The sequence below is a fragment of the Nerophis ophidion genome, linkage group LG24 (genome assembly GCF_033978795.1).
Source record: "Nerophis ophidion isolate RoL-2023_Sa linkage group LG24, RoL_Noph_v1.0, whole genome shotgun sequence".
Classification (NCBI taxonomy): Eukaryota; Metazoa; Chordata; class Actinopteri; order Syngnathiformes; family Syngnathidae; genus Nerophis; species Nerophis ophidion.
Genome location: NC_084634.1, coordinates 35,545,881 through 35,572,896, shown reverse-complemented (window position 1 = coordinate 35,572,896; position 27,016 = coordinate 35,545,881). Strand labels below are relative to the sequence as shown.

Below are 27,016 nucleotides of genomic sequence, written 5' to 3'. Positions count from 1 at the left end.
AAATGACCAAAATTCAACGGTCAAATCAACGTCAGAACCCAACATTGATTAAACGTTGTCAAAAAGTATGTTGTTTCAACGTTGTATTTGTGTTGTAGAATATTGGTTGGAAAATGACCACAATTCAACGGTCAAATCAACCCAACATTGATTAAACGTTGTCAAAAAGCATGTTCTTTTAACGTTGTACTTGTGTCGTAGAATATTGGTTGGGAAATGACCAAAATTCAACGGTCAAATTAAACCAACATTGATTAAACATTGTCAAAAAGCATGTTCTTTCAACGTTGTATTTGTGTTGTAGAATATTGGCTGGGAAATGACCAAAATTCAACGGTCAAACAACGTCAGAACCCGAGATTGATTAAACGTTGTCAAAAAGTATGTTGTTTCAACGTTGTATTTGTGTTGTTAAATATTGGTTGGGAAATGACCAAAATTAAAAGGTCAAATTAAACCAACATTGATTAAACGTTGTCAAAAAGCATGTTCTTTCAACGTTGTATTTGTGTTGTAGAATATTGGTTGGGAAATGACCAAAATTCAACGGTCAAATCAACGTCAGAACCCGACATTGATTAAACGTTGTCAAAAAGCTTGTTGTTTCAACATTGTGTAACGGTCAATTTTACGTCGATCAAAACCCAACATTGATTAAACGTCATTCAACGTTGTGTATTTGCGTTGTAGAATATTGCTGTGGAAATGACGTAACATTCAATGGTCAAATCAACGTCAGAACCCAACATTGATTAAACGTTGTCCAAAACCATGTTTCAACGTTAGGTTCGAGGACCTAACTTGAAAAGTTGTTAATGTTGTTTTAATGTCTTGTGCCTGATGGGTTGTGCAACATCCGCTATGGCACAACTCCCCCTTATTTCCTAATGTTACAACACTGGCATGGAAACAGGAGTTCAGAACACTAAAAAAAAACAAAAAAACAATTACCGTACTCACTTGAACATAAAAACATCCTCTATAAAAATGACACTTTTCCATATCCGTTTTGAGTAAACAAGTCCAATTAAATAAATGTCTCCGCCCGAATGGAGCTACCGCGACCCCAAAAGGGACAGGCGGTAGAAAATGGATGGATGGATGGTGTTGTTTGCTAAACTTCGTTAACATTGAGACACTTTTTATCCAGTGTTTTTTTTTTTCTCTTTTTGCATCCGTCATGGTCACTGGTGGGAGACAATGACATCAAGGCATGCTTGCTGCGGGGTTTGGCGACCTCTGGTGGTTGGTTGGCCTATGTACATCTCCAGACATAATATAAGACCTCTGTCTTTTGCAGAATAGTTTTCTCTGGAAACATACCGTCTAATACAGACCTGGGCAAATAAAGTTTTTCCATCTGGCCCGCCGGACATTCCCAAATTTTTTTTTTTGTATTTCTTTGAGATGAAAAATGTTTCTAATGACCGGAAGTCTTGAACTGTACTCAGTATTTCAATGGTCGGAATCTGCCCTTTTGCATGATATGGTAGTTACTATGGTCATCTAATTAGTTACTATGGTCATCTAATTAGTTACTATGGTCATCTAATTAGTTACTATGGTCATCTAATTAGTTACTATGGTCATCTCAGTCACAGCAGCTCAGACGAGGCACCAAGCAGTGTGGGCGGGGAGCGTTTCCACAGAGCGTCGGCCTGAAATGCGGGTGTCAGGGACAGATGCGGAAAGTTCTAAAGCTTTATTTTTCGCTGTTTGGTGCATTTTTGTTGTGTTTCGCTTGATTGTAAAATATGTAAATGGGGAGGGGGAGTGATGTTCACATGTTGTCAATATTCAGTGTTTTATCCTTCATAGCTAATATTGTAAATCCCACATTCTTTATTTTTTTTTAATGCACATTCTGGGTGTCTCATTGAGTAGCATCCAATCAAACATTTTTGTGAGGTTTTGTATTATTGTTCCTAAAAACAGATACACCAGCAAACCCCAAACACATTTTTTTCCTCTCTAAATTTGGCCCCCTAGTCCAGTGTTTTTCAACCTCATTTTTTTCCATTGAAAATTGAAATTCTGAGGCACACCACCAGCAGAAAACATCAAAAAAATGGAACTCAGTAAGCCAATATTGACGATAAAAAGTAGTTATCGCATAGCTCTTGTCTCATCACGCCCTGAATTATTTAGCTTTTTTTAGTGTTTTCCTTTGTGTAAGTGTCTTACGCTCCTATTTTGGGTGGCTTTTCCTCTTCTGTTGGTATTTTCCTGTAGCAGTTTCATGTCTTCCTTGAGCGCTGTTCCCCACACTGGCTTTGTTTTCGTAAATTAAGACTATTTTAAGATGCGTTTACTAGCCTTCTTTATGGGGACATTGTTGATTGTGATGCCGTGTACGGATGTACTTTGTGGACGCCGTCTGCTCCACACGCTGTAAGTCTTTGCTGTCGTCCAGCATTCTGTTTTTTGTTCACTTTGCAGCCAGTTCAGTTTTAGTTTTGTTTTGCATAGCCTTCCCTAAGCTTCAATGCCTTTTCTTAGCGGCACCCGCCATTGGTTTAAGTGTTAGATACCTTTTTACCTGCACGCTGCCTCCCGCATATCGTGATCACAACAAACCGTGTTCCCGAAATCTACAAGAGCAATTAGCTACCTGCTGCCACCTACTGATATGGAAGAGTATGACACGGTTACTCCAGACTGTATCTCACGACACAGTGGTAGGAAACCACTGCCTTAGTCAAAATAATTGCCCAGGCCTGGTCTAATATTTAGGTCAATGTCGGTAATAGTTTTTTCCATAGCTGATCAAGGAAATGTATTCAAATTCCGCTCCCTTCTAGAAATATGATTTCCTATCCACATGTTGAATAAATGCATCATCAGGACCACTAAAGTGATCAGTAGGTCAGTCCGTCTTATAATCTCTGTTATTATACATTATTTAACATCTAGTCATAAACTGCTCAGTCATCAGTCTTAACCAAAAAGCCCTTTTTTTGTTTACATCTCATCCATCCCTGAACAAGCATAGTGGATAGTGAGGAACTCAAACCTCAGAACCCGGGCGTATTTAGATTGGGCGTGGGTGATGGAGAGTAGAAGCCAATCCTATATTCCGAACTGTCGGTCAAAAAAAAAAAAAAAATCCTCCTCCTCCTGAAGTCTGAGCCCCGTCGGCCAGGTAACCCAAAACCTCAAGTGGGGAGTCCGTGTGGTATACGGGGGAGAGGAACAATGTGGCTCTTTGTGCAAGCTGGGCAGAGAAAACAAGCCGTTTCCCCTGGAAAGAGATCATGTTCGGGCTCCATCTGAGAAGACCACACAGGGCTGATCAGTGCGGAGCGAGGAGGAGGAGGAGGAGGAGGAGGAAGACCACGATGAGGGCATCTGGGGCACACTTCAAGGGACGGTCCTGTACCAAACAGTCCTTGGACACGCCACTTGTTTTGGTCCAAAGGAGACTGGGATGGTGGAGCCGTGCCGGAGGCTTCCGGCTTTGGCACCCTGCTGACCCGCACACTGGTGGGCTGTTGGGAGCAGGGCGGGGAAGGTGTTAGCAGTGGCGTCGTCCACAAGAGGGCGTGGTACTGAATCTGGCACTGCCATGCTGTGTCGAACAGGGCTGCTGTTCATTCATTGATGTAGGGGGGTGAGGGTGGGTGGAGGGAACCAGAAGAGGATAAGTTTAAACATACATTGACTTTATTTGTTCAGCAATGCCATATATACACTTTCAGTCTAGTCGACACCAGAGTGATACCTTACACAATCAAACCAAAAACATCTGGGCCCCTTCACGCACATGCATATTAAATGCAAACAGGCCCCCGTGCTCACAGTGTTCTGTACTCCCCCCCTGTTTCAAAAGCTCAGCGAATACTCAAGTGGCGTGTTCGGATTACACAAGCCTATAAAGTATCCCTAATAAACTTAAGACAGAAAAGTTTCCTGAGCCGAAAGCCAGTCCGGTGCCGCTTGTGTCAGAGTCAGAGATATTTCAAAAGAATGACAATAGGACAGGACGGTAGGTGGCAAGCTGAAGCCTTTGACATAGGGCAGCGGCCGGCTCCCGTTACACGCAACACAGGGCTATAAATCCGTCCGCACGACACAGGCAGCGCGCCGTGATTTCATATGTATCGGTTACTAAGGGAACACTTGAAACCACAACAAATGACAACACTCACTCTTTAGCAGAAGCCAACCTTGCCCTGCTCGGGACAGAAAAACTGCTTACGGTTTATGCATATTCCCTTTTTTAAAAGCTTTTATGGAGTTGACTTCTGCCCTTTTGAGGGACAACGTGCAGTGGAAAAGCAGTGCAGTTGGAAATTAAAAACCAGGTTTGAAATATCAGCGAATTAATCTCTCGGTAACGTGATCTCAATATGGCAAGGTACCAGTGGGTGCGGACGCACGGGTGGTGTTACAGACAGACATTTGGACTACCGACCCGGCAAGTGAAAAAAAGGAAGAAAGCTGGTCTTCTTTACTTAACATCTGGTTGGCAATGGACAGTAGTTGTGATTGCAGACGGAGGAAAATAACAATAGGAGCGCGAAAGTCTGGTTTTGTGAAGACTCGCAGCTGTTTCCCAGCTGGGTCTTCTAGTAACAGGATCTCTTCTGACTGTCTCCACATTGGCGTTGAAATAAGTTTGTTGATGAACCTTGCTTCAGAACCCGATTCTGAAGAAAGGTTCGCGGTGCACGAGGCACAAGGATAGACTCCGTCAACCAGACAGATCAAGCAAGGTTCATCAACAAACTTATTTCAACGCCAATGTGGAGATTGAAATAAGTTTGTTGATGAACCTTGCTTCAGAATCAGAATCAGATTCAGCAAGGTTCATCAACAAACTTATTTCAATCTCCACATTGGCGTTGAAATAAGTTTGTTGGTGAACCTCTGAAAAAAATAGCTCAACATAAACTTTTATCCCGGGACGGTTTGCGGTTCACGAGGCACAAGGATAGACTCGGTCAACCAGACAGGCCAAGCAAGGTCATACTTGCCAACCCTCCCGGATTTTCGGGGAGACTCCCGAAATTCAGCGCCTCTCCCGAAAACCTCCCGGGAGAAATTTTCTCCCGAAAATCTCCCAAAATTTAGGGGAAGCTGGAGGCCACGCCCCCTCCAGCTGCATGCAGACCTGATTCAATGTTGTGACCCTCTTAAACAGGACAATGCTGCCATCTACTGTACATAGAATAGTATGTAAATATATTCTACATTTAAGTGCAGTCAAGGAACATGCATTAGGTAGTCTGTTGCTCTGAAGCCCACAGTAAAGAGACGTAACTTCATCACGTCGCCTGGTTATTGACAACCCAATATATTACACCGTCTACGGACAAAATGAAGAAATACGCTTGCAAGTTCCAGAACGATTAGAAACACGAATTTCAGTTTATCCAGGAGAGTTCGAAGGGTAAGGGGTATGTTGCCTGTAAATTTTGTAGAACAGACATTCCAATGAACAAGGAGGCCGAACGGATGTACTCAGCCATGAACGGTCAGCGAAGCACAAAGCGTCCGCAGCGCAGCATCGTTCACAACCCAGGATTATGGGCCACCTCGCAAAATGGAGACCCGATGGTGTAACTTATGCTGAGACAAAGATGGCTATGCTGATAGCTGGAAGCAACATCCCGTACTCATTTGCGGATGTCTACGACAAATCCGTGAGGGATATGTTCCCGGATTCGGAGATCGCTCGCCAATACGCAAATGGCAGAACAAAGTTTACTCAAATAGTGAAAGGTAAGTGTTGTTGTTGTTTTTTTAGTAACCAGCAGGCACAGTACAGTTAGTAGAAGAACTGTGTTTTTATTACTGTGTATTTGATAGGTGCTGCCGGAAATTCAACTATTTCTTTTATTTATACATTATAATAAAATAAATATATATAGCTAAAATTCACTGAAAGTCAAGTATTTCATACATGCATATATATATATATTTGAAATATATATGAAATACTCGAGTTGGTGAATTATACTCCTCCCCTCTTAACCACGCCCACCACCCCAACCATGCCCCCAACCACGCCTCCGCCCCACCCCCGACCACGCCCCCCACCCCCCACCTCCCGAAATCGGAGGTCTCAAAGTTGGCAAGTATGGCGATCTGTCTGGTTGACGGAGTCTATCCTTGTGCCTCGTGCACCGCGAACCGCCCCGGGATAAAAGTTTATGTTGAACACACACACACGCTATTTTTTGCAGAGTCAAAGGCATCCTGGCACGCCGCCAGAGCATTGTGACTGTCAGGTTGTGTCGAAAGTGATCGCCTTTCAAAGTGACTCTCACTGCCCCGTGCCCTTCACCTCCTTCCCTTGTTGTAACCCTAGAGCACAGAGGAGTGCCAGGTAACCACGAATCTCTCTCTCTTAGGCGCCGTGCTGTTTAGTGACCATGTGAGACCCGTGATTCAGTTTCCCCTATGGGAGACTGTGCGCGCATTTTCCGGTCCTCGGTCAAGCGATATTTGGAATAATCGGTGGTTTTTAATTCGACCGCCATTGCTTGCCACAATGCAAATTGATATGTATGAACTTTGGCAAAATGACGTTTAACGGGCATGCCACGGTTTAAAATGAGCTTTCTTACCTCAGTCTGTTATTTGTTTTGATCACGGATTCGTAGGCATCTCCTCTTTAGGGCTGGCTCCATGTCACCAGAACTGGGTGTATTAGCGGAGCCTCGCAAGCCACCCTTGTCCCTGAGTTTAGGCAAGAGCAGCGGAGTTGGACTCCCGCCTGTCTTTGGTGCGGTGGGTAGGGCGTAGGCATGGTCCTCATCTGGGAAATGGGGGTCTTCTCCAGCATTCGTAACTGAACATTCTTCTAACTGACTGATTGGACCCTCAACTCGTGCAGGGTTGACAACAGAGCACTTATTTTCTTTTATAGATTCCTGCTCAGTCAGTGCAGGATCTGTTGGGGGTGCTGGTACTCTTTGGGGTAAGAGTGTGTCTAAACTTGCGGTGGATTGTACAGAGGACATCCCATTTGGACCTTGGCTCTGAGATTTTAGGACAGAAGACATGCCATCATATGGGTGGATGTTAACTGTAGGGCTTGGTGGAGGTGACACATGAGAGTCCTTATTTTGGATTACGGTGTCATGTGAAGGAGATTGAGGGGGTCGAATGATGTCATGGAACCCTGACTTGATACTCTGAACAGTATGTGACTCCTCTAACCCCGAGAAGTCCTGTAATCCCCTGGAATGAGGTTCCAGCTTCACTTGGGTTCTTTGTAGTACCCTTTGTATAACTTGTCGTTCTGACTGTTGCTGTTGTTGTTTGTAGTCTATCAGTCCTTCCGAGCTGCGCGTTGAGCAGGGGGAGGCGTTGTACTGCGCTCTGGGGGACGATGTCCCACTGTGACATGTGGATGTTGGGGATGGGAATGGCCTTTCTGATTTAACCCAACTCAGGTCCATAAAATTGGAGTCACCGTGTGACAAGTTTCCACCCACTTTGTGGTGTAACGAGTGGGCGTTCCCTTCGGATACTCCAGGAGATGGAACCCTGAAAGGTATGGATCGACACCTCTCTGTTCCATCTGGGACAGGCTGTATAACGCCGCTGTGATTTGGGGTTTCATGATTAGTTTTGGGAGGCATAGGAACAGGGATTGGAATGGGTATTGGGATCGGTAGAGGAACAATAATGGGGTAAGGAACCAGGACAGTGGGTTGTGGAAGGAGTGGACTAAATGAGGGGATGCCAAAGTTCATAAAGGGAGGCATTGGGACAGGGCCTCTGGGCAACATGTTCACCGGAGGGGAGTGGAAGCCCGGGAAATAGGGTCGAGGGAAGGGATGCATCAGTCCTGGTGGGTTCATGGAGGTGGAGGTGGGAGGCTGAAGGTGAGGAGAATGTGGAGGTCTGTGAATTGGGCTTGAAGAGGGGCCTGGTTGTCTTGAATGGTGGGCAAAGGGGCTTCTGAGACCCTGGGCATGAAGAGGAGGTCTGATAAAGGGCATTGGCATTTGAGGAATCGGCTGATGATCCAAAGGGTGGTGTGGATGTGGAGATGGGATGAAAGTAGGGTGAGGCGACACTGCTACAGCTTGAGGAAGTGGTTGGATGGGCCTGTCCACAGTCCTTTGGCCAGAGACTGGAGGCTTAGATGAAGACGATAATGACTCTGATGGGGAGATGGAGGATGATTCTGGTAAGTCCTTATTGGAAATGTTTCTATGATGTGCATCCCCGGTGATACTGCTGTTATTCCAAGACTCCGGAGTTAGAAGCTTTTGTCCGGCAATACTGGCGTCCGACCGCCCCTCCGAGCTAGCTCTAGCCGGGCTGGAACAGGTAAGAGCGGCGCGGGCTTCTCTGTAAAAAACATCCATCTTGTACTGATTGAGACATTTTGTGCTGCAGAACTGGAGTCGCTCTTCGCCGGATCCGAAATCCAGGTATTCTTTGGTATGTCGGACATGCTTGCACCAATCGCACACCTGCATTACAGGAGAGAGAGACTGCGGAGGGTCACTAAAACATGCCGTTATACTGACGTTAATTACAGCCATGCAGTGTCTTCTCCAGGCACAATACTATAGAAATCTATGTATACTTTATCAATCACTCAATCAATCAATCAAAGTTTACTTATATAGCCCTAAATCACGAGTGTCTCAAAGGGCTGCACAAGCCACAACGACATCCTCGGCTCAGATCCCACATCAGGGCAAGAAAAACCTACTGTAGAGCATAGATTTACTATATCCTAAAAATAACTCAACACGGAAATTATTTTCAGCATTGCTTGCAACAGGTGTAAGTAGCAAGATAATTGGGTCTTGCTCACAGTCAAGAACCATGGTGGTAGCATCATGGTCTGGGGTGCATGAGTGCTGCTTGCATGAGGGAACTGGGGTTTTATGAATGGGAAAATTGATTCCAGGAAATATTATTAAATCTAAATGTCTATCCATCCATCCATTTTCTACCGCTTATTCCCTTTGGGGTCAGCTACAATGTCATGTTTTTAGTCTTCTCCCATGAGATTATGTAATAAAATTGTTGCTTCAATGTGAAAAATCGCATGCATATTATAATCTCGTCATTTTCTCATATATACCACTTTTCATGGACTGGCAAGATGTAACACAATGTGCCCTTCACCAGGGTAAAAAACAACATCGTAATTTTGGTACAAGTTTCTTTTTCTGGCCTTTAGGACCTACCGTATTTTCCGGACCACAGGGCGCACCGGATTACAAGACGCACTGCCGAAGAGCGGGTCTATTTAGGTCTATTTTCATTCAAAAGGCGCACCGGATTATAGGGTGTATTAAAGGGCTCAAATTATTTTATGTTTTTCTAAATGTAAAACACCTTGTGGTCTACATAACATGTAATGGTGGTTCTTTGGTCAAAATGTTGCATGGATTATGTTTTACAGATCATCTTCAAGCTGTTTTATGGCAATCGCTTCCGGATGCACCTGTTTTGTGGGCGGTCTTATTTCCGTGGCTCACCTCCGACAACATCTTCTCCCCATCATCTTTGTTGTAGCGGTGTAGCGTGCAAGGACGGGAGTGGGAAAAGTGTACAAAAAAATGGCGCTAACTGTTTTAATGACATTCAGACATTACTTAAGTCAGTAACGGAGCAACATGTGTTCCGTGAAAAACCGTCCGACCGTAACTTTCTAATAACTAAAGTTCCTTGGGTGAATAATGTAAACTCACAACACTAAAATGTTTTAGTGCTTTCATGGCGAGTTTACTGACAGATATAAGTAAGAACATTACACTACTTTATATTAGAAATGGCAACAGCTGAGGAGGTATGTCCCATAACGAGAAGATATAGAAAAAGAAGATGCTCGGTACGGACTACAAAGGCGGATGCGCGCAAATTTTCAGTTCTTATACAGATCCCAAATATAGATCAGCAGGTACTAGAAGGGAAGAAAAGTTGCTTTTGCATACAATTGCAAAACAAAACGGCAGATAATATGTCTTACCTTATACACGCACCAAAATATTACTCGTTAATTGAAGCACAGTACAATCCATCAAGCGGTGCGGCTTCATAGCCTACCAAAGTCGTACTAAAACATTTTCATGGATTTTTGAGCACTGTGTGTAATGTTCTATATTTTCAATGGAACATATAAACATTTTTGTGTTGTTTACTTGAGTCATATTGCAGTCTACACGTATCTCTTATGGGTGACTGCCATCTACTGGTCACACTTATCATTCCTCCATGTACCAAATAGAACAGCTTTGAGGTCAGTAAGCACAACCCAACTGATTCTGTACATTAGGCACACTGTTTTGAGAAAATGAAAGGATTTTAAGTGCGCCTTATAGTCCAAAAAATACGGTATATGTAAAAACCTGTGTTGAGGTGCATGAAATCCACTGCCATCTAGGGCTGGGCGATATATCGATATACTCCATACATCGCGGGTTTGTCTCTGTGTGACATAGAAAATGACTATATCGAGTATACTTATAGTCACTGTCACCGACGTCCCACTGGGATGAGTTTTTCCTTGCCCTTATGTGGGCTCTGTACCGCGGATGTCGTTGTGGCTTGTGAAGCCCTGTGATTTAGGGCTATATAAATAAACATTGATTGATTGATTGATTGATTGATTGACCTATAATTGAGCCTTGGGGAACCCCAGATCGTATTTCACGAGAAACATGAATCCTGACTTGAATGAAAACATCTGTCTGCGAGATAAGACTACTTACCCGGACATTGCTGTTCATCTTCATCACCAGCCTGGGCGAGTCCTCTGTACGCGGGTGCTTGGGGGATCTCTCGCCGTGGAGGTCTTCATCTCTGGCCTAAGTGGGTGGAAAACCACACAATGTGACATCCACAGTCATCAAACTCGAGTTTACACTTCAAAATCCAATCCAAGACCGAAGGAATCAAACCCTAAAGGTCAATACTAGGGGTGTAACAAAACACGAAAATTTCGGTTCGGTACGTACCTCGGTTTAAAGGTCACGGTTTGGTTCATGTAAGAAAACAACCAAATATAAATTTTTTGCTTATTTAATTACCAAATTTGTAAACAGTGGCTTTATCCTTTTAACATTGGGAACACTATAATAATTCTGCCCACGTTAATCGACATTAAACTGATTAAATAAAAAGACAAAACTCTTCTTCTACATATAAAAAGTGCAACATTATACAGTTTCAAGTCGACTCATCATGCTTGATTTATCCATCCATCCATCCATTTCCTACCGCGTATTCCCTCTTGGGGTATCGGGGGGCGCTGGCACCCATTTCAGCTACAATCGAGCATAAGGCGGGGTACACCCTGGACAAGTCGCCACCTCATCGCAGGGCCAACACAGATAGACAGACAACATTCACACTCACATTCACACACTAGGGCCAATTTAGTGTTGCCAATCAACCTATCCCCAGGTGCATGTCTTTGGAAGTGGGAGGAAGCCGGAGTACCCGGAGGGAACCCACGCATTCACGGGGAGAACATGCAAACTCCACACAGAAAGATCCCGAGCCTGGATTTGAACCCAGGACTGCAGGACCTTCATATTGTGAGGCAGACACACTAACCCCTCTCCCACCGTGAAGCCCCTGCTTGATTTATCACAGTCGATATTTTTCATGTAAATGTTATATTTCTATCAACATTTGATATCAATCAATCAATCAATGTTTACTTATATAGCCCTAAATCACTAGTGTCTCAAAGGGCTGCACAAACCACTACGACATCCTCGGTAGGCCCACATAAGGGCAAGGAAAACTCACACCCAGTGGGACGTCGGTGACAATAATGACTATGAGAACCTTGGAGAGGAGGAAAGCAATGGATGTCGAGCGGGTCTAACATGATACTGTGAAAGTTCAATACACAATGGATCCAACACAGTCGCGAGAGTCCAGTCCAAAGCGGATCCAACACAGCAGCGAGAGTCCCGTTCACAGCAGAGCCAGCAGGAAACCATCCCAAGCGGAGGCGGATCAGCAGCGCAGAGATGTCCCCAGCCGATACACAGGCGAGCAGTACATGGCCACCGGATCGGACCGGACCCCCTCCACAAGGGAGAGTGGGACATAGAAGAAAAAGAAAAGGAACGGCAGATCAACTGGTCTAAAAAGGGAGTCTATTTAAAGGCTAGAGTATACAAATGAGTTTTAAGGTGAGACTTAAATGCTTCTACTGACCCTGCCATTCAAAACTTTCCTGTCTGTAAAACACACACACACACACACACACACACACACACACACACACACACACACACACACACACACACACACACACACACACACCGCAAAATGAGCTAACGTTACGCTAAAAGCTAATTAGCCTTCATCTCAAGCCAGAACTGCGAGCGAGCTGAGCTGCAGTTTAAGTTTCTAGAAGGTCAATGGACTCATAGTGATGTTACTAGTAGTTGACTGGGAGGTGTTTTATTATCATTTGGGGAGAGTACGCTGCCTTATGCTCACCTGCTAAACACCTATCTGCTGGACGCTGAAGCATTTACTACGTGCGCTCTGAATACGCACTGCTGATTGGCTGTTACCGCTACATATGTAACCAATCAGATGGTTGTGTAGGTGGGACAATGCTGGGTGCTGAGACAGAGGCAGAAGAAGCAAAGCAGCTTGTTAAGACTTTAGCCTAGAAACTCGTCCGGTACACCCCCGTACCGAACCGAAACCCCCGTACCGAAACGGTTCAATACAAATACACGTACCGTTACACCCCTAGTAAATACTGCAAAGGGAAACCAGTGTGCGGTGAAACCGATACGCTCCTACGACCAAGCAGGGAGATATGTGTCAACTGATGTATTGTCATATTAATAACGCCTTGCCAGTATTAATATTGGAAATTCCTCCCGATTTGTGTAAGATGATCCGCTGTGGGTCTGAGCGTGTTCCCCCGGCCCACCGAAGTGGTGTTGGGTTACGACACATGAGGCAGCTGAAGGTAAGGTATGCGCTGAAAGTGGACACCTCGCCCCAGGCCTCCTGGCCTTCCTCTCAGACAAGCAGCAACAAGCCGACCGCCTCTGAAAAAGTAGAGGGCTCGTTGCGCGCCGTCAGCTCGCCTCGTCTTTTTTCCGTCTCTGCGTATTGGTGAATAAAAAAAAAAAACAGTCGAAACAACGGTGTGAAAGGCGATAATGCGGACCTGGGCAAATTAAGGCCCGTTAAGCTTTTCAATCTGGCCCGCCGGACGTTCTCAAATACAAACCCCGTTTCCGTATGAGTTGGGAAATTGTGTTAGATGTTAATATAAATGAAATACAATGATTTGTAAATCCTTTTCAACCCATATTCAGTTGAATGCACTACAGAGACAACATAATATAATAATAATAATTAACTTCGAATTTCATTGCTGCAACACGTGCCAAAGTAGTTGGGAAAGGGCATGTTCACCACTGTGTTACATCACCTTTTCTTTTAACAACACTCAATAAACGTTTGGGAACTGAGGAAACTAATTGTTGAAGCTTTGAAAGTGGAATTCCTTACCATTCTTGTTTTATGTAGAGCTTCAGTCGTTCAACAGTCCGTGGTCTCCGCTCTCGTATTTTATGCTTCATAATGCACCACACATTTTCGATGAGAGACAGGTCTGGACTGCAGGCGGGCCAGGAAAGTACCCACTCTCTTTTTTTACAAAGCCACACTGTTGTAACACGTGCTGAATGTGGCTTGGCATTGCCTTGCTGAAATAAGCAGGGGCGTCCATGAAAAAGACAGCGCTTAGATGGCAGCATATGTTGTTCCGAAACCTGTATGTACCTTTCAGCATTAATGGTGCCTTCACAGATGTGTAAGTTACCCATGCCTTGGGCACTAATGCACCCCCATACCATCACAGATGCTGGCTTTTGAACTTTGCGTCGATAACAGTCTGGATGGTTCGCTTCCCCTTTGGTTCGGATGACACAATGTCGAATATTTACAAAAACAATTTGAAATGTGGACTCGTCAGACCACAGAACACTTTTCCACTTTGCATCTTAGATGATCTCGGGCCCAGAGAAGCCGGCGGCGTTTCTGGATGTTGTTGATAAATGGCTTTCGCTTTGCATAAGAGATTTAACTTGCACTTGTGGGGCGGTATAGCTCGGTTGGTAGAGCGGCCGTGCCAGCAACTTGAGGGTTGCGGGTTCGATCCCCGCTTCCGCCATCCTAGTCACTACTGTTGTGTCCTTGGGCAAGACACTTTACCCACCTGTTCCCAGTGCCACCCACACTGGTTTAAATGTAAAAATATAAAAAAATAAAATAGATATTGGGTTTCACTATGTAAAGCGCTTTGAGTCACTAGAGAAAAAGCGATATATAAATACAAATCACTCACTTACAGATGTAGCGATGAACTTTATTTAGTGACAGTGGTTTTCTGAAGTGTTCCTGAGCCCATGTGGTGATATCCTTTCGAGATTTATGTCGGTTTTTGATACAGTGCCGCCTGAGGGATCGAAAGTCACGGTCATTCAATGTTGGTTTCCGGCCAATCCGCTTACGTGGAGTAATTTCTCCAGATTTTCTGAACCTTTTGATGATTTTATGGACCATATATGTTGAAATCCCTAAATTTCTTGCAATTGCACTTCGAGAAACGTTGTTCTTAAACTGTTTGACTATTTGCTCACGCAGTTGTGGACAAAGGGGTGTACCTCGCCCCGTCCTTTCTTGTGAAAGACTGAGCATTTTTTGGGAAGCTGTTTTTATACCCAATCATGGCACCCACCTGTTCCCAATTAGCCTGCACACCTGTGGGATGTTCCAAATAAGTGTTTGATGAGTATTCCTCAACTTTATCAGTATTCATTGCCACCTTTCCCAACTTCTTTGTCATGTCATGGCATCAAATTCTAAAGTTAATGATTATTTGCAAAAAAAAAAAGTTTATCATTTTATCAAATATGTTGTCTTTGTAGCATATTCAACTGAATATGGGTTGAAAATGATTTTTACAACGAAGTTCTAAAGCTTAGTGATGTATCAGATGTTTTTTTTCTTCATATTTCGCTGTGTTTGTTGCATTTGGCTTGATTGTAAAATATGTGGATGGAGAGGGGGTGTGTTGTTCATATGTTCTTAATATTCAGGGTTTTATCGATCGTAGGAAAAAAAATACAATTCCATTACGTTTTTAAGGCGGTCAGTCATAATGTTTTTTAGAATTCAATCAGACTTTATCGTGAGGTTTTGTATTAGTTTTCCTAAAAATAAATATACCGGGCCCCCAGACACATTTTTTTTCTCAAAATTTGGCCCCCCGAGTCAAAATAATTGCCCAGGCCTGTCTTAATGGAAGTTGACAAATGGTGTCGTGTGCATCTGAGCCGTCTCTCATAGTCCTTGTTTTGGTCCGTCCCACACACTGAAACCACCCTAATGGCCGACCCGCCTCCATTAACCAGAACATGATACCTCGTCAGTAAACTTTGACTTTTATCGTGCCATTCTATACCGAGCAAATATTCACTGAAAGAGTTCCAACGTTGGCCGTCTGACTGGATAGATGGTCAAAAGGGACCGACGATGTTTCAAATCTACAAAACCCTGTTTCCATATGAGTTGGCAAATTGTGTTAGATGTAAATATAAACGGAATACAATGAATCATTTTCAACCCATATTCAGTTAAATGCACTACAAAGACAACATATTTGATGTTCAAACTCATAAACTTTATCTTTTTTTGCAAATAATAATTAACTTAGAATTTCACGGCTGCAACACGTGCCAAAGTAGTTGGGAAAGGGCATGTTCACCACTGTGTTACATCACCTTTTCTTTTAACAACACTCAGTAAACATTTGGGAACTGAGGAAACTAATTGTTGTGAAGCTTTCATAGTGGAATTCTTTCCCATTTCTTGTTTTATGTAAAGCTTCAGTCGTTCAACAGTCCGGGTTCTCCGCTGCCGTATTTTACGCTTCATAAAGCGCCACATGTTTTCGATGGGAGACAGGTCTGGACTGCAGGTGGGCCAGGAAGGTACCCGCACTATTTTTTTACAAAGCCATGCTGTTGGAACACATACTGAATGTGGCTTGGCATTGTCTTGCTGAAATAAGCAGGGGCGTCCATGAAAAAGACGGCGCTTAGATATGTTGTTCCAAAACCTGTATGTACCTTTCAGCATTAATGGTGCCTTCACAGATGTGTAAGTTACCCATGTCTTGGGCACTAATGCACCCCCATACCATCACTGATGCTGGCTTTTCAACTTTGCGTCGATAACAGTCTGGATGGTTTGCTTCCCCTTTGGTCCAGATGACACGATGTTGAATATTTCCAAAAACAATTTGAAATGTGGACTCGTCAGACCACAGAACATTTTACCACTTTGCTTCAGTCCATCTTAGATGATCTCGGGCCCAGAGAAGCCGACGGCGTTTCTGGATGTTGTTGATAAATGGCTTTTGCTTTGCATAGTAGAGCTTTAACTTGCACTTACAGATGTAGAGGTGAACTTTATTTAGTGACAGTGGTTTTCTGAAGTAGGGCTTCACGGTGGCAGAGGGGTTAGTGCGTCTGCCTCACAATACGAAGGTCCTGCAGTCCTGGGTTCAAAAATCCAGGCTCGGGATCTTTCTGTGTGGAGTTTGCATGTTCTCCCCCGGGTACTCCGGCTTCCTCCCACTTCCAAAGACATGCACCTGGGGATAGGTTGATTGGCAACACTAAATTGGCCCTAGTGTGTGAATGTGAGTGTGAATGTTGTCTGTCTATCTGTGTTGGCCCTGCGATGAGGTGGCGACTTGTCCAGGGTGTACCCCGCCTTCCGCCCGATTGTAGCTGAGATAGGCGCCAGCGCCCCCCGCGACCCCAAAAAGGGAATAAGCGGTAGAAAATGCATGGATGGATGGATGGTTTTCTGAAGTGTTCCTGAGCCCATGTGGTGATATCCTTTAGAGATTGATGTTGGTTTTTGATACAGTGCCGTCTGAGGGATCGAAAGTCAGGGTCATTCAATGTTGATTTCCGGCCATGCCGCTTACGTGGAGTGATTTCTCCAGATTCTCTGAACCTTTTGATGATATTATGGACCGTAGATGTTGAAATCCCTAAATTTCTTGCAATTGCACTTTGAGAAACGTTGTTCTTAAACTGTTTGACTATTTGCTCACGCAGTTGTGGACAAAGTGGTGACCCTCGCTCCATCCTTGTTTGTGAATTACTTAGCATTTCATGGAAGCTGCTCTTATACCCAATCATGGCACCCACCTGTTCCCAATTAGCCTGCACACCTGTGGGATGTTCCAAATAAGTGTTTGATGAGCATGCCTCAACTTTATCAATATTTATTGCCACCTTTCCCAACTTTTTTGTCACTTGTTGCTGGCATCAAATTCTAAAGTTAATGATTATTTGCAAAAAAAAAAAAAAGTTGATCAGTTTGAACATCAAATATGTTGTTTTTGTAGTGCATTCAACTGAATATGGGTTGAAAAGGATTCATTGTATTCCGTTTATATTTACATCTAACACAATTTCCCAACTCATATGGAAACGGGGTTTGTATTGCAATGGCGTTTTCTCACCGCTCACCTTATTGCGCTTGAAGTAGGCCCGTCTGCAGGCGGCGAAACACTTCTCGCTGCAGAAGCTCTTGAGCTCGGAACCCATGCATAGAGAGTAGCGCTTGACGCCTTCCTTCTGGCACCAAACGCACACTATCTGCACATTCTGCACGTCGTCCACTGCGGGGGAGAAGAATAGGGCGGTCAAAAAAAAAAAAAAAAAAAAAAAGGACATTTGTATAGCCCCTGTTTTTCCATGGTATATATACTGTAACAGTGATTGGCTCAAGTGGCTCTCAGGGGACAGCAACATAAGTATATCCTTCTGGACCTTTGTGTTTAGCAGAACAGGGCTGTTTTGTTTTTGTTTTTTTTCAGAATAAAAAAAAAAAAGTCCGTTCTATATTGAGTAAAACATGCTTGAAACTAGAGTATCAATCAGAATCAGAATCACTTTATTAATCCCAGAAGGGAAATTAAAACTCTTGCAAAGCTGTGTCATTAACACTCACAAGTATGGCGACTTGTCCAGGGTGTACCCTGCCTTCCGCCCGATTGTAGCTGAGATAGGCGCCAGCGGCCCCCCGTGACCCCGAAAGGGAATAAGCGGTAGAAAAATGGATGGATGGAAGTATAAAACTACTTTTTTTTAAAGTAATAATTTCTTATGTGTTGGTAGAGTGGCCGTGCCAGCAACTTGAGGGTTGTAGGTTCGATTCCCGCTCCCGCCATCCTAGTCACTGCCGTTGTGTCCTTGGGCAAGACACTTTACCCACCTGCTCCCAGTGCCACCCACACTGGTTTGAATGGAACTTAGATATTGGGTTTCACTATGTAAAGCGCTTTGAGTCACCAGAGAAAAGCGCTATATAAATATAACTCACTTCACTTACTTCAAGCATGAAAAAAATACGTTACATTTACTTAATTTAAGAATATTATTCAACATATTGAGCAAAAAGGTCAATTTTTTTTCTATCAAGAAAAGTGCACTTGTTATTAGTGAGAATGTACTTATTTGAAGGTGTCTTTGGCTTCATTCATTAATTTGACTTGTTTTGGAAAGTCTTGAAAAGTGTAATTTTCTTGTTCTATTGGCAGATAATTTTGCTTAGTTCATATAAAATACCCCTCATTTTTGTATTTTTTGTTTTTGTTTTTGAACACTGACTTTTTGCAGAGTATGGCTGCTGTCAAAATAATGCATGCATTTTTCCTCTGGATTTTATTATTAAATATATAATATACCATATACATACAGATATATTTTTAAGTAGACTGTCAATTTTACAGTAAAAATGTTAAATTTACTAAATTTTACTGTAAAATAAACTGTTTTTTTTGTTTGTTTTGTTTTTACAACATTTTACGGTTAATGGTAAAACAGCAGCTCTCTTTTTTGGGGGTGTTTTTTTTACAGAAAAAGGCAGAATTTTCATATACATTAAAAGCGTTACTAAAACGGCCTTCTTTCATCTCCGTAATATCGCTAAAATTCGCTCCATTCTGTCCACTAAAGACGCTGAGATCATTATCCATGCGTTTGTTACGTCTCGTCTCGACTACTGTAACGTATTATTTCCGGGTCTCCCCATGTCTAGCATTAAAAGATTACAGTTGGTACAAAATGCGGCTTCTAGACTTTTGACAAGAACAAGAAAGTTTGATCACATTACACCTGTACTGGCTCACCTGCACTGGCTCACCTGCACTGGCTTCCTGTGCACTTAAGATGTGACTTTAAGGTTTTACTACTTACGTATAAAATACTACACGGTCTAGCTCCATCCTATCTTGCCGATTGTATTGTACCATATGTCCCGGCAAGAAATCTGTGTTCAAAAGACTCCGGCTTATTAGTGATTCCTAGAGCCCAAAAAAAGTCTGCGGGCTATAGAGCGTTTTCTGTTCAGGCTCCAGTACTCTGGAATGCCCTCCCGGTAACAGTTCGAGATGCCACCTCAGTAGAAGCATTTAAGTCTCGCCTTAAAACTCATCTGTATACTCTAGCCTTTAAATAGACCTCCTTTTTAGACCAGTTGATCTGCCGCTTCTTTTCTTTTTTCTCCTATGTCCCAAGGGAGGGGGTCCGGTCCGATGACCATGGATGAAGTTATGGCTGTCCAGAGTCGAGACCCAGGATGAACCGCTCGTCGGGACCCAGGATGGACCGCTCGCCTGTATCGTTGGGGACATCTCTACGCTGCTGATCCGCCTCCGCTTGGGATGGTTTCCTGTGGACGGGACTCTCGCTGCTGTCTTGGATCCGCTTGAACTGAACTCTCGCGGCTGTGTTGGAGCCACTATGGATTGAACTTTCACAGCATCATGTTAGACCCGCTCGACATCCATTGCTTTCGGTCCCCTAGAGGGGGGGGGGGGGGGGGGGGGTTGCCCACATCTGAGGTCCTCTCCAAGGTTTCTCATAGTCATCATTGTCACTGGCGTCCCACTGGATGTGAATTCTCCCTGCCCACTGGGTGTGAGTTTTCCTTGCCCTTTTGTGGGTTCTTCCGAGGATGTTGTAGTCGTAATGATTTGTGCAGTCCTTTTGAGACATTTGTGACTTGGGGCTATATAAATAAACATTGATTGATTGATTGATTGAATTTAGTTTTCGCTATCTGCCACCACACCGTTTCAATACATGCGTAATCTGTTGAATCGCTTGCGCCGCCGAAATCCGAGTCTGAATCCGAGCTAATGTCGCTATATCTTGCTGTACTATCCGCCATGTTTGTTTGTATTGGCGTCACTATGTGACGTCACAGGAAAATGGACGGGCGGATTTACAGATAGCGAAAATCAGGCACTGTAAAGCCTTTTTTCGGGATATTCCATGATGGCTAAAATTTTGAAAAAAACTTTGAAAAATAAAATAAGCCCCTGGGAACTGATTTTTATTGGTTTTAACCCTTCTGAAACGGTGATAATGTTCCCCTTTAAGTAAAACCCTGACCTGTGTGCACACACCTAATGTATAGTGGTCATCCTCTGGAATGCCCTCCCGGTAACAGTTCGAGATGCTACCTCAGTAGAAGCATTTAAGTCTCACCTTAAAACTCATTTGTATACTCTAGCCTTTAAATAGACCTCCTTTTTAGACCAGTTGATCTGCCGTTTCTTTTCTTTTTCTCCTATGTCCCACTCTCCCTTGTGGAGGGGGTCCGGTCCGATCCGGTGGCCATGTACTGCTTGCCTGTGTATCGGCTGGGGACATCTCTGCGCTGCTGATCCGCCTCCGCTTGGGATGGTTTCCTGCTGGCTCCGCTGTGAACGGGACTCTCGCTGCTGTGTTGGATCCGCTTTGGACTGGACTCTCGCGACTGTGTTGGATCCATTATGGATTGCACGTTCACAGTATCATGTTAGACCCGCTCGACATCCATTGCTTTCTTCCTCTCCAAGGTTCTCATAGTCATCATTGTCACCGACGTCCCACTGGGTGTGAGTTTTCCTTGCCCTTATGTGGGCCTACCGAGGATGTCGTAGTGGTTTGTGCAGCCCTTTGAGACACTAGTGATTTAGGGCTATATAAGTAAACATTGATTGACTGATTGATACATTGTTTTTTTACACCATTATATTGTTTATGGAAAAATTACCTAAGTCGAAGCATCTTAAAACTCATTTATGTACTCTAGCCCGGTGGTTGGGAACCACCGGGCCGATTGGTACCGGGCGGCAGAATAATTTTTTATTATTATTATTTTTTATTTATTTTTTTTCAATTAAATCAACATAAAAACACAATATACACATACAATTAGTGCACCAACCCAAAAAACCTAATGTTTTCATGCCAAAAACATAAAATAAAAATAAAAACAACAACAAAATTAGGCATAATAATGTGTTAATTCCACGACTGTATATGTTGGTATCGGTTGATATCGGAATCGGTTAATTAAGAGTTGGACAATATCGGATAACGGCAAAAAAGCCATTATCGGCAGTCCGATATTATTGGACATCTCTAATTATCATCCATTATTTCTGGCGGGTGTTGCGGTGTCCGACTCTGTTTAGCAGTCCTTGAACGCACCTCCGTTGGATTACTCAGACACCCATGTTTTAATACAACTCAAAATAAGGTATGGTGTTTCTTAATGGGAAAAGATGTTAATGTAAAGTGCTTTTGGACGCACTATAAGTCTTTAAAGGGGAACATTATCAGCAGACCTATGTAAGCGTCAATATATACCTTCATGTTGCAGAAAAAAGACCATGACCTTTCACCCGTGACGTCACAATGGGAAGCAACCCACCATTTTCTCAAACACATTACACACACGAAGTCAAATCAGCTCTGTTATTTTCCGTTTTTTAGACCGTTTTCCGTTCCTTGGAGACATCATGCCTCGTCGGAGGGTGTAACGACACGATCAGGGACGGATTCAAGTTGATTTACGTGGAGCGTGCATCGATTAGCACGGCATGCTAATCGATGCTAACATGCTATTTAGGCTAGCTGTATGTACATATTGCATCGTTATGCCTCATTTGTAGCTATATTTGTATCCAGCCTTTCCCTCCACCCACATTTAATGCCAAACAAACACATACCAATAGTCTGATCCAAGTTGCACCAGTGTCAAAAGATGCGAAACTCCCTCGTTTTTTCTGCACATTTTACCGACGACAGCGATGGCACAGAGATGTGTGGATATCCTGCGACACTCAGAGCAGATGCATTTCCAACGATAAAGTCGACGAAATCACAAAGATGAGTTTTGTTGATGTTATTGACTTATATGTGCTAATCAGACATATTTGGTCACGGCATGACTGCCAGCTAATCAATGCTAACATGCTATTTAGGCTAGATGCATGTACATTTGTAGCTATATTTGCATTCAGCCTTTCCCTCCACCCACATTTAATGCCAAACAAACACTTACCAATTGACGGATTTAAGTTGCTCCAGTGGTCGAAAGATGCAATCGTTGGTTAGAAGGCGATCGCTGAATAACTTCAATAGCTATTTAAGTAAAACCCTGACCTGTGTGCACACACCTAACGTATAGTGGTAATCCCAATCTCAATGCACATGTGACAAACTTCACTGGAATGGCGAGGCTTGACTGGTTTACCTGCTGAGGGCTTTATGAGCGGGACGATGACAGGCGCACTCTTGTGCTCCTTGGGCGTGGATGTGCTCGTCGACGAAGAGGAAGGCGAAGACGAAGGGACGCCGGACGAATCCCTCTCGCCGCTCTTCACTGCAATGACCGAGTGACTGACTTTGCCCTGCGCGGTCTTCGGTTTTGGCAAGGAGTTTTCTGCAAGACAAGCATGGTTGGCGGTAAACTTTTTAAACTCAAAAGTCAAACAGAATGCCCCCCCCCCCAGTGACCTGGACCCCCTTGGTGCCTTATTTAAGACCCACAGTCAGGAATCTTGGTTTTAAATTGGACAACGATCTTAAATGAACACTAATGGATTATTTATAAAAACATTTGATTTAAAACTACCAGATCTCATCCAACTCAAGACTGCCCAAATGATTTATAAAGCAAGTAAAGATTTACTTCCAACAGGGTTACAGAGAAGATTTTTTACAAAGAGAAGGCAATTATAATTTAAGAGGAGAACTACTTTTTAAGATCCAATATTGTAGAACAACGCAGAAAGGAATGAGTATAACAATAGCAGGGCTTAAAATATGGAACTGTTTAAAGGATGAAATAAAACACAGCACCAACATAAACCAGTTTAAAAAACTTTTTAAATCATTTATCATGAGTAAATATAAGAAAGAAGAGCAAACATTGTTTTGGAAAGACAATAATATATAATATGTATATAAATAGAATTTATGATTTCATAATTAAATATATAGGTTATATTAAAATGTATATATTACCAGTTTATAGAGCGTTTTCCGTTCGGGCTCCAGTACTCTGGAATGCCCTCCCGGTAACAGTTTGAGATGCTACCTCAGTAGAAGCATTTAAGTCTCACCTTAAAACTCATCTGTATACTCTAGCCTTTAAATAGACCTCCTTTTTAGACCAGTTGATCTGCCGCTTCTTTTCTTTCTCCTATGTCCCCCCCTCCCTTGTGGAGGGGGTCCGGTCCGATGACCATGGATGAAGTACTGGCTGTCCAGAGTCGAGACCCAGGATGGACCGCTCGCCTGTATCGGTTGGGGACATCTCTACGCTGCTGATCCGCCTCCGCTTGAGATGGTTTCCTGTGGACGGGACTCTCGCTGCTGTCTTGGATCCGCTTTGAACTGAACTCTCGCGGCTGTGTTGGAGCCACTATGGATTGAACTTTCACAGTATCATGTTAGACCCGCTCGACATCCATTGCTTTCGGTCCCCTAGAGGGGGGGGGGGGTTGCCCACATCTGAGGTCCTCTCCAAGGTTTCTCATAGTCAGCATTGTCACTGGCGTCCCACTGGATGTGAATTCTCCCTGCCCACTGGGTGTGAGTTTTCCTTGCCCTTTTGTGGGTTCTTCCGAGGATGTTGTAGTCGTAATGATTTGTGCAGTCCTTTGAGACATTTGTGATTTGGGGCTATATAAATAAACATTGATTGATTGATTGACTTTATATGGAATTTAAATAAATTGTGTATATATAATATATATAAATAAATAAATAAATGGGTTGTACTTGTATAGCGCTTTTCTACCTTCAAGGTACTCAAAGCGCTTTGACACTACTTCCACATTTACCCATTCACACACACATTCACACACTGATGGAGGGAGCTGCCATGCAAGGCGCCAACCAGCACCCATCAGGAGCAAGGGTGAAGTGTCTTGCTCAGGACACAACGGACGTGACGAGGTTGGTACTAGGTGGGAATTGAACCAGGGACGCTCGGGTTGCGCACGGCCACTCTCCCCACTGCGCCACGCCGTCCCTGGGGGGTGTATATTGTAGCGTTCCGGTAGAGTTAGTGCTGCAAGGGTTCTGGGTATTTGTTCTGTTGTGTTTATGTTGTGTTACGGTGCGAGTGTTCTCCCGAAATGTGTTTTGTCATTGTTGTTTGGTGTGGGTTCACAGTGTGGCGCATATTTGTAACAATGTTAAAGTTGTTATACGGGCACCCTCAGTGTGACCTGTATGACTTATATATATAAATGTATATGTTTGATTTAAATGTTAAACTGTGTATATGAGACGTGTGCTACATATATGTTGCTTATATATTGTTTAAAAAAAAAAGTAATATAAGTGAAGCATGTTTTAGATTTTATATATTTTGAACCTTGTTCTTGTTGTGATGGGGTAGGTTTATATAAGCGTTGCTTCAACCTACACCCTTTCGGCTCAATCATTGCTCAAATGAGTGTTTTTTTTTTTCTTTTCTTGTTGTTGTTCTTTGTTTTATGTGAAGATTGCCGAAATAAAATACATTGATTGATTGATTGATTGAAATTGGAACATCATCTTAACTCCTTTGTACCATCTAGGTACACAGGCCGAGAGTGGAGTCGGCTGTCTTGGTTGCTTTGTTGGGTCTGCTCCTGTCTCTGGCCATCCTCCCTCCACCCCAGCGGACGATGGTGTGGAACACCGCAGAGGCCACCACAGTGGATATGTTTCTTTTACTTTTTATTCATAGCTGTATGTAGAAGTGTCTGGTTGTATCTGCTGCTTTAATGTCTTTAATGTCCTCTGTGTTCTTTGATGTTTGATGTTTCCCTCTTACATGTGTACCATGGCTATGAGTTGTTGTTTTTTCCCCTTGGCCTCAGTCTGCACCCCCACTCCAGGGCCCAGGCTAAGACCGATTTTTTTACATTTTATTTTAATCTTCTATTCTTTTCTTCCCCCCCCCCCCCCCCCCCCGTTTACCTGTATGTCATCTTTTTTGTAAGGGGCGCTGGAAGCCGGCAGACCAGTCAGCGATCCTGTTCTGTCTCCCTGTAATGTTTGTCTGATCTTGAATGGGATTGTGCTGAAAATTGTAATTTTCCTGACGGAATAAATAAAGTACTATCTAATCTAATCTAATCTAAGGTCAGGGGTGTCAAACTCAAATACAGAGTGGGCCAACATTTAAAACTGAACAAAGCCGCGGGCCGAGGTTGAACAAATTAACCTTTTAATAGGGACCCAAACAAGTTTTGCAATGAATATTGAACAAGCAAGGCTTAAATAAGGCAGCACGGTGGCACAGGCGTGCTGCCCTACAGTGCATCTGCCTCACAATACGAAGGTCCTGAGTAATCCTGGGTTCAACCCCGGGCTCGGGATCTTTCTGTGTGGAGTTTGCATGTTCTCCCCGTGACTGCGTGGGTTTCCTCCGGGTACTCCGGCTTCCTCCCATGGAACAGGCAGAGCTTATATAACGTAATCGTGCAAAATCAACTTTAAAAAAACAGACAAAAAAACATCAGTGGTATATTAAATAGGATTTAATTAAAACAATGAATGTCTCTTTTCTATTTCTATTTCTATTTACAGCCTTCCGAGGTAAATATCAACATTAACTTTTTCCACAGGCTAACAAATCCGAAAATAAAATAAAAATGAGGTGGGCGGGGTTTGGTGGTACTGGGGGGTGTATATTATAGCGTTCCGGTAGAGTTAGTGCTGCAAGGGGTTCTGGGTATTTGTTCTGTTGTGTTACGGTGCGAGTGTTCTCCCGAAATGTGTTTTGTCATTGTTGTTTGGGCTGGGTTCACAGTGTGGCGCATATTTGTAACAAAGTTGTTTATACGGCCACCCTCAGTGTGACCTGTATGACTGTTGGCCATGTATGTGTGTGTGAAAGCCGCATATATTATGTGACTTGGCCAGCATGCTTTTTATATGGAGGAAAAGAGGACGGGACGACATGTTGTAGAGGACGCTAAAGGCATTGCCTTTAAGGCACGCTCCCAATATTGTTGTACGGGTGGAAATCGGGAGAATGGTTGCCCAGGGAGATTTTCGGGAAGGGGCCCTAAACTTCGGGAGTCTCCCGGGAAAATCGGGAGGGTTGGCAAGTATGAGTATTAGCGGTGAACGTGGTGTTACCGGCGGGCCAGCTCTAATGTTAATTTGATATTGCCTCTAGGACCAAATGAAATTAAACGGCGGGCCAGAGTTTGACACCCATGATCTAGGTTTTGTCATTAAAGACTTTTTGCAAAAAAATAAAACAGTTTTATCTTTTAACAACTTTAATTGTGTGTTGTTCGGGTCTGTGGTACCCGTTTTCATTTCATTTCTTTCTTTGTTTTCTCCTAGCTTTTTGTTTTCTTGTTAGCCATTAGCTGTTTCCAGTTTTTCTGTTTCCTGCTAGATATCTGGTAGCTTCCACGCTAGGCCTTTTGTTTGTTATCCGCCCACGTGCGCGCTTTTAATTTGAACCCTTTGTTTGGTTTTGTTCTAGTTTTTTATATTAAAACTGTGTTTTCTCACTCCATACCTGCCTCCATCTCTGCATCTTGGGGTTCGTCAACAACAAACTTTGTCAATAAAGACCTATCCTATCCTATCCTATGTTTTTTTTTAATTAAGCTATGTAAATGAAGTGGTTTAGATTGGACGTTTGTGCAAGAAGTCAAGGAGGG

The 27,016-nt window shown here is 43.4% G+C and overlaps 1 protein-coding gene and 1 long non-coding RNA gene across 4 annotated transcripts in view; one reads left to right on the top strand and one right to left on the bottom strand.

Annotated features, from left to right (window-relative positions):
• LOC133542425 (sine oculis-binding protein homolog B-like) overlaps positions 1-27,016 on the bottom strand; it is a 51,599-nt gene continuing 24,583 nt past the window's right edge. For 2 of the 3 annotated variants that reach the window (XM_061886524.1, XM_061886526.1), the window contains exons 3-7: positions 22,588-22,776; positions 17,523-17,674; positions 10,692-10,787; positions 6,573-8,456; positions 1-3,586 (exon numbers count right to left, since the gene is read on the bottom strand). In XM_061886524.1, coding sequence (XP_061742508.1) covers positions 6,582-8,456; positions 10,692-10,787; positions 17,523-17,674; positions 22,588-22,776 — 2,312 coding nt within the window. In that variant the 3' untranslated portion in view covers positions 1-3,586; positions 6,573-6,581. The remainder of the gene's footprint in view (positions 3,587-6,572; positions 8,457-10,691; positions 10,788-17,522; positions 17,675-22,587; positions 22,777-27,016) is intronic. The other variant, XM_061886525.1, reaches the window with a different exon arrangement.
• LOC133542426 (uncharacterized) lies at positions 6,172-26,932 on the top strand. The gene is made up of 3 exons (XR_009804157.1): positions 6,172-8,146; positions 8,210-8,403; positions 24,926-26,932. It is a non-coding gene; the product is annotated as an uncharacterized LOC133542426 (long non-coding RNA).